This window comes from Anneissia japonica, unplaced genomic scaffold, assembly GCF_011630105.1.
Source record: "Anneissia japonica isolate Jap-2015-1 unplaced genomic scaffold, ASM1163010v1 scaffold287806_len661372_cov189, whole genome shotgun sequence".
NCBI classification, from domain to species: Eukaryota; Metazoa; Echinodermata; class Crinoidea; order Comatulida; family Comatulidae; genus Anneissia; species Anneissia japonica.
This window is the reverse complement of record NW_022743067.1, coordinates 379,827-388,756: the sequence shown is the minus strand read 5'-3', so window position 1 is coordinate 388,756 and position 8,930 is coordinate 379,827. Positions and strand designations below refer to the sequence as shown.

Genomic DNA, 8,930 nt, shown 5'->3' with positions numbered 1-8,930 from the left:
TTTGACCATGGGTCTTTCTTAAGTGATACATAATACAGTGTGACTAGAATATTTATATGTATTTTTAAGTCTTATGATAAACTCACCAATAGGAGACATATTATTAAACAATACGATTGAGCAAAAAGACATGCTTTTGGTCAATGATGGGCTGGTACTCATAGAAACAAAAGCAACAAAAATAAAACAATGTAATGGCTAAATTAAAACAATAGCAATGCCGCATCAATAGTGTAAATATATATATCTGTGGTTTTTTTTTTATCTATAGTAAGTAGAGTAATCGTTCATTCCACTGTAACATTCAAGACCTGATTAAGAAACTAAATTTGATTTTCTATAGTACAGTATACGGAATGAACAATTAAATTACAATTAAACCTGACGGACAATGATTAATATACTTTTCTTATTTTATGGCGGTTCTTGTCAAAAAATCTAGGTTGTACTATGGCGAGCCGAGTTGTCATTTAATCGTAAATAGAGATATCTTAGTTTTAAATATTTAACCCGTCAAGAAATTAATAAGAATTTTTTTTATTAGGCTTGTTTTGATTCTGTACAAATGACCTGGGAGAAATAGACACTTTTCACAATTAAGATAAAGTATATATATACAATTTATTTTGAATTTATAAATGTATTTAAATCAAGAAATTAATAAGATTATTTTTATTAGTCTTGTTTAAGGAGGGTAACCCAGATCAGAGGTAACATTGCTTCAACTGTGGCCCTCCAGTCAATGCCGTGGGACAGTCCCACAATTTTTCTAATGGGTCCACAAAGAATGGGTCCACATTCTTAAAAATTAGTCCAAATTATGCAATTTTTGGACTATTTGAGTCCAGATTTCTCACATTTAGCCTAAAATGGATAAATCTTTTAGAAAATGGGTCCAGATTTTTCATATTTTGGCGTAAAATGGGTCAACTTTTAAGAAATTGGATTGACATTATTTGAATTTACGGGTAAAGTGGGTCCACCCTGATATTGTCCCGCATTGTTGGAAAATCCTGGCTACGGCATTTGCTCACTATACATGAAATTTAATCTTAAATAATATTACAAAAATGCAAAAAATTTCTTTATTTATTAAAAGTTGCGTATTGTGAGTGTTTCCTTTAATTATCTTAAGTTTTAAATTGTGTTAGATAACCTGTAATTAGTGTAAATATGTACATTTTTTTCAATTTTAATTAGAAAGTATAACTGTAATCTATTGTCAATATGTCCATAATTTTCATTGCATTAAAATATTTCTTTTTAGTTTGTTCCAACGGGTCCTGTAAATATCATAATTGATCCAATGCTCAAAGACATGCAAGTGTTACTCAGTGTTTTATTTCTTAATAATAAATAGAATTATAGTAATAAGATACTTAAATAAAAAATTATTTATTTAATTCCAAAAAATCCCGATCGCCTTAATCTCATATAGCACAAATGTTTAGAAAGCTACATATGGTAAAATATATAATGTTTAGTCGGGTAAAACGATAAACAAAATTATACTAAATATACAATGTGCATGCCTAAAATTGAAAACAATGGACTGGAAGCAATTATGGAGCAGCTCAGGTGGAGCTGACAAATTAATTAATCATCGTCAAAATAATTATAGACGTAAAGCAGAATAAGCCATAATTATAGATAGTATATTAAAGATATACACCTATTAAGCAATCAAATAAGCTGTCATTAACTTACATGTGACATTGAAATTATGTAACCTGAAATAGCTTTTTTTGTGCAATGAGACTAATTAACATGGTTTTGGACAAAATAACATTGACTATACGTCCGGAAATTATGCCTATGCAATATGTATCATAAGCCTAAGTCCCAAAGGAATCTCCAAATTAGAAAAATAAAAATAATTATAATGATGTCATTGATTAGGTATAGTAACGGCGCATGTTATAAAAACGGATCAAGCGCAATTTTTTTTATATATATATAAAGGTATTCTCCTATATTATAGAAGTTTTAAATTGTGTTAGATAACTTGTAATTAGTGTAAATATGTACATTTTTTTCAATTTTAATTAGAAAGTATAACTGTAATCTATTGTCAATATGTCCATAATGCTTCCCATAATTTACTTTTTATAGCTTAGTTAATTGGTAATATGCAGGCATTAACTGTAATTAAACCTTACATTTTAATGACAAACATGTGATATGCCCATATTTTGGTATTATATAGCATCATACAAATCACACAAATTTGTAACATACAATTTGATAGTTTGGACAGCGCTTAATAGAATGTTAAGTTTGATACTCGGAATATTTCTATTCGCTTTTGCTTTGATAATTTGCAGAAAGGTGAAGGCTGCCATAAATGTTTTTGAGATGAAGTGCTACCGAAGAGTAATTGCTTTTTCGTGGAGGGAACGAACAAATCAATCAATAAGAGAAACAATTGGGTATTGAAGAAAACTGGCTAATACACTTAATTTCAACAAAATTAATTTAAAATACTTTGGTCACATCAAACTTCACAATTGTTTGAAGAAAGCATTTATGGAAGGCAGAATCTGGGAAAGAGAGGTAGAGGACGGCCAAGGAAACGATGGGAGAAAAACACTGAAAAACTACTAAACATCAGTGCAGTTGAAGCAGGGAGAATGGCAACAGAAAGAACTTCCTTCCGTGTAGCTACCATGGAAGCTACGTCCAACTGAGGATATGCAGCATAAAAAGTAAAGTAAAAAAGTTTTGCAAAAAAAAAATTGTTTGGATGNNNTACAACTGTCTCTTATACACATCTGTTCATGGGTTCGATTCCCATCCGAATCACTTGCGATTTTTTTTTGGGAAGTATTTCGGAACGTACTGAGTATTCAGTTCGATATCATGTCAGGTAGGGCAAAAACATCACTCCTATGATATTTTCCTAACCTAACGCAAACACACATCGACACATTGTTTTTGTGGACCCCGCCATTTACTGGTTGTTTTGTGGTCTGCGGCTCCTACTGTACTGACCCTACGAATGAAAGAAACACACAAAAAATGGTTCTACCATTATGTATCCAACAATCAAGAAAATACAGATTATGTTTAAATTAGTCTTGTTAAAATATTTCTTTTTAGTTTGTTCCAACGGGTCCTGTAAATATCATAATTAATGATCATAATACATGTGACATTGAAATTATGTAACCTGAAATAGCTTTTTATGTGCAATGAGACTAATTAACATGGTTTTGGACAAAATAACATTGACTATACGTCCGGAAATTATGCCTATGCAATATCATAATAAGTTCCAAAGGGATCTCCAAATAAGAAAAATAAAAATAATTATAATGATGTCATTGATTAGGTGTAGTAACGACGCATGTTATAAAAACGGATCAAGCGCAATTTTTTTTTATATATAAAGGTATTCTCCTATATTATAACGCTGGCACTGATAGCTGATTATTCGGGAAATAAGTCGACCTACCCTTTATAATCATCATGGAATCTTCAACCATTTTCGATGTTCAGGACCTACTGATAAATGATTCAACCAACAACGAAAACAATTTTACAGATTCTATAATTAGGGGATACAACTTATCATCTCTCACAAGAGCGCAGTATTTGGCTAGAGTAATCTGCTTCACAATAATAGCAATCTCTTCAACGTTTGCTAATGGAATCGTCATCCTCGTTTACGCCTTATACCGAAAACTTCGCACATACGAAAGCGTGTACATAATCAACCTTGCTATTTCCGACTTCTTAGTAAGTAGTACTGTGATGCCAATTAATACGGTTTATCTAAGAAATTCATGGGAACTGAGTTTTGAACTTTGTAAGATTAAGATTGGTTTGGAACATTCGTTGTTACAAGTGTCTGTGTTCACGGTGATGGCAATTGCTAACGATCGTTATAAAGCAATCACAAATCCCATTCAATACCGATTCAACAGAGACCCGATACGGGCCGTCAAGACCTGTATTTTGTTATGGATGCTGTCTTTTGGAATTTGGATCCCACTTCAGACCATCTGGGGTTTGTTGAGTGGAAATGGATATCGACTTAAAACTACATGTTATGGGTTGCACTTCGTGAACGTCTACAACAACATCATTCATGTTATTCTTTATTTTTGGCTACCTTTTATTGTGATAAGCATTTCTTCTTACCGAGTATACAAAGCCATACTTAGAAGAAAACGTAACTGGGTGAACCAAGTAATATCAAATGCACAGATGCGTTCCAGTAGTAATCATCAAGAAAACGGAAACACCCATTTGGAAGAGACTGAAATGAAAGCTCATCACCATACTCAGGACCTAGACATGAACCAGTGTAATATAATACACAATCAATTCAAAAATGATACTAGGCCTACAACCTCGAATCAACGAAACGATGAAATGGTACTCAGCATGAAGACGTTGGTAACCATCGATGAAGACGATGCTGAAATAGAAACTCATCAATATACAAACCTTGGATTCCAGAACCAAGACGTTGGCCAATCTGGTGTAACCAATGATGCCAGTCCTACACCACAGAATCATCGTGACAATGAATTAGGATTACATGAAAGCAGCTTGAACATCAAAAATCATGATGCTGAAATATTAACAATATTCAAGACTGATTCAAAACCACCAAAGAACAGAAAACTAGGAAGGGTGAGACAAACCCAACAAAACTGTCAGGGAAGCAACCTTCGTATCCTGAAACACATCGTCATTGCATATTATGTCACGTGGTTTCCATACGGTGCACGCCTAACATTATTTGTTGCTCTATTCTACACAAAAAATGATCAGCTGAACTATAGCATTCCTATTACTCCTCTAAAATGGCTATCGTTCTGCAATAGCTTATTAAATCCTCTTATATATTTCATATCCAATCCAAAGCTAAGAGAACATTTATTGAAGTTATTTACTTGCGTCCGCAAATGAGAGAATGCTCGAAATAACATTTTCGTTATGTAATGTTCTGTAATGTATAATTTGGGTGGCCATATTAGTATAATATCGTGGAAAAGTTTAATTAAGTTGTTTTAGTCTGTAAAATGCTGTCTATATAACATATATTCCTGTACAAAGTATGTGTGGTCTATACATGGTATTCGTTTCCTATATTCTCAGGCAATTTTTTTTTCTCAGAAATAATGGCTCTTTCGGCTTCTATTTCCTATAGTTTACTCAAAGCCTGACTATAATTGCTTAATAGTGATATTATTTTGTAACTTAATGTAACAGACCTGAGGATAGGTCAAAATATTGGTTTTCTCCAATAAAGTGTTTCTGAAGTCTATACATGGTATTCGTTTCCTATATTCTCAGGCAATTTTTTTTTCTCAGAAATAATGGCTCTTTCGGCTTCTATTTCCTATAGTTTACTCAAAGCCTGACTATAATTGCTTAATGGTGATATTATTTTGTAACTTAATGTGACTTGATATTACTAATTATATCAAAGTCCCAATGTGAAAGTCGTGTGGTGCAGCAGTTAAGGCAAATCATAATAAAGTCGTGAAACAATAAGAAAGCAGAAAGTAGCACTTTGATGTTGATATTTTATTATCACAAGAAGCAGACTTCTTCAGGTGAAATCAAGAACGACGCTGGTCACACTGCTTGTGTCCTTAAGCAAGACATTTTATCTAACGCTCCGGCATTACGGATCACTATACATACAAATTTAATCTCAAACAATATTACAAAAATACAAAGATGTTCTTTATTTATTAAAAGTGCGTATTGTGAGTGTTTCCTTATCATGTTAAGCATTAAGTTGCATTAGATAACCTGTAATTAGTGTAAATACAATTTGTCTTCACCCACAACCCTTCAATCAGACCTCAAATCACTCATCAATAACGACAATCTAAAAGTACAATCTCTTAACGATCTCTATATCCCATCAAAGCTCTTGCAAAAGATAAGCCATGTTGGAAAGATTGCGTCCGAAACTCGGTGTAGAGGCAATAAGTCATGTTAAGCTCTCACAAAACGAGAGAATGACTGTACATTTGAGTGCTTGTGAGACATGCATGCATTCCCTGTGTTCTGTTCTAAAGTTTTGTTCACACAATCAAATTTTATGTGACAAAAATGTGATATGTGCCCATATTTTGGCATTATTTATTATATGGGTATTTAATGCTCCGTATATGGCAAAGATACTAGAAACATAAAATAGAGTTCTCCACAAAAAAAAAATGTTCCACCGAAATTCATACAAGTAGGCATAAATAAATCGAAACAATAAAATGACAGACACCACAGCGCAAAATCGTATGACCGGACTCTGATTAGTGATAACGTTTTCCTCCATTAATGGAAAAAGAAGGGCGCTGTGCGTCTGGATATGTTTAGCTGGCTCTGTACTTAGCTTAGCCAGAGCCATAGATAGAAAGAGTTGCGACATTGAGAATTTAGAAGCCATTTTGTGTCATACGCGATGCGCGTTCTGTGTCTAACGTGATGTGTGTTCCTGTGTATAATATTGTATAAATACAGTTAGCAGCCTCCTGTATAGTTTAATTCCATTTAATCTTTTTAGCAGTTGAATTTCATGTAACTGTATTTATAGATTTTTTTTAATGATTTCACTACTTTATATCCAATTTCTTATTATAAATACTGTAATAATTTACTATTTTTATGCAGTTCTTTTAAGTCAGGTACTAGCTCTGGCTATGTGACGAATATCCATTCAGACGCAACATGGAGGTATTATTGAGAAGGAGATCATTCGGCAACAGTTCCCTTTGACGCGACAAACCCATGTGTTCCCATATTAACCTATAATTCACATTTTTTCGTTAGCAACAACTTGACAACGACATGCATTTATACGCTTCCAGCAGAGCAGTTGTGCAATAAAGCTTTTGATTTTAACCCATTACATATCTTTATAATGAACAATGTTCCCCTGATTAGATTTTTTCGGACTTTTGGTATGTTATTTTTTGTATATTTCAGGAACGGATTCCGTAAAATATTTATGTTAAAATTACTTCTGTGTTCATTATAATTTTGTCTAAAGATTGATTGGTTCGTCTATAAAGCTAAGTCAGTGTAAAACTGAAAAATACTCATATTTTGGATTGATTTTTCGAATAGTTAACCCTCGTTAACCCTAAAATGACTTAGATTATTATAATCCTCAATCATTTATTAATTAATATCTGTTAAAATTAGAATTGGCGAATTTTGGCCAATTTATGGATTTTGAAGTTGAAATATATTATACTTTTAAAGGTCATGTAAATGTTCCATTAAATACGAAACTTTTTTTGGTGGAAAATATTAATATGTTTGATATTTTATGAGAGATAGATGTATCAGCTTCAAAATGGAAACGATTGCGCAGCCATAGTGATTGACTGTATGTAGTGCGCATCGAGAAAAGAAGGTGCTCTCCATTTCGCCATGTTCAATTTTTTGGTAAACTATGCCTGCTGAAAATGTGATGGCGGGGAACACATGGGACTTCAAAGGCATCGCGCAAACGTTCTTTACGCGCTGCGGCAACTTTGATCTTGGTTCATTTGCATAGCTTCCACTGTTATTAAAATGTAATTCTACTGGAGTAAAACATTAATAGAAAGTGTTGGGAATGATGTTTCCATTACATCTGTTTACAATATCAAGGGCGAGTTTATTCGAGGAAATATATACGCCACGGCATTTATTGAGGCGTTTATTCAAAATGAGGCTTTAGAAGGGGCGTTTATTCAAAGCCGAGCGTTTACACGGGTACAATTACGGGAATGTAAATATGGCTCTTCCCTGATCCACCCATCATGTTTTCAAAAGCACAGTATGCTGTATTTTGTACGATGGTGACGGCAAATGATTCGGCATCTGGGTTTCGGCAAACTGGGATGTCATGATTTCGGTGAACTGGATACGGCAAACTGGGTTTCGGCATAGAGCCCATTAATTTGGCAATCATGGGTTTCGGCAAACTGGATTTTGACAAACTAGTCGGTTACCGTTTCGGCCCCAGTGCTAGACCAATTCGAGGATGGACGCTAAGGGGTGAGCACTGAACTAATAATTTCTACGTTTAGCCTGGTAGGCCACTACTGTCCTTGGCAGAATTTTCCTTCAGATACCTGGTTGGTTGTGCACCTGTCTCCAATATCCAAATATCCAAATTACGGTTGAAGCAAGCGTGTATGTAAACTACCGGAACTGTGTCGTAGACACGTCGGCGGAAAAACATCTTCGAAAATATTGAATTTTGGAATGGTGTTGCTTTCAAATAAAAAAATATACATATAGGTAAGTAGAGAGTGTACCATACTGTAGTTGTACAAGCCTGTATGCCTTCATGGTGTTAGATTTAATTGCGGTATCCATTGTTGTGTTGTTGTTCAGGCCTACATTTTCAGACTGGGAGATTGTGCTCTAAAATTGTTTTGAATCCTTTTCATACAATGGCATTAAACCGGAATATCTGAGTGAAAATGTAAACAACAATAAAAAACAGAGCTAAAGATTTGTTGTTGTGTAATGACATACCGTATAGTCGTAGGCACATGTTTTTGCAACCTAAATTCAACAATGTAATCTAAGTACACTTTAAAAGTAGGCTAAGTGAAATCATTTTAGTTAATTTAATAAAGTGTAATATTATTTATATAGTGACTTTTAATTTAAATACAGTAGGCCTATTATAACAATCGCAAAATATATAACTTCATGATCTTAATGCCGTTAATGTTCTCAACATCATTGTCTGTATATACATTCTATAATTTTTCTATCTAAATCATTTTAATTAATTTAATAATGTGTAGAACTAATATTATTTATAGTGACTTAAAAACGATCTATGGGTCCTATATTTATCAACATTGTTTTTTTCTAAATATTCTATACTGAATATATATATAGATGTGTATAAGAGACAGAGAAAGTGTGGGAAATGATGTTTCCTTTACATCTGTTTA

At 33.3% G+C, this 8,930-nt stretch overlaps 1 protein-coding gene across 1 annotated transcript; it reads left to right on the top strand.

Moving 5' to 3' along the window:
- The first annotated feature begins 3,402 nt into the window (after positions 1–3,402).
- Positions 3,403–5,068, top strand: LOC117119354 (D(2) dopamine receptor-like). The gene has a single exon (XM_033264145.1). It carries the CDS (start codon positions 3,469–3,471, stop codon positions 4,918–4,920), a length of 1,452 nt encoding a protein of 483 aa, XP_033120036.1. The 5' UTR covers positions 3,403–3,468; the 3' UTR covers positions 4,921–5,068.
- The last annotated feature ends 3,862 nt before the right edge of the window (positions 5,069–8,930 follow it).

Bases quoted from the DNA above. Each gene is read 5' to 3' on its own strand.
- LOC117119354 (XM_033264145.1), top strand. From the start codon at position 3,469: ATGGAATCTTCAACCATTTTCGATGTTCAGGACCTACTGATAAATGAT.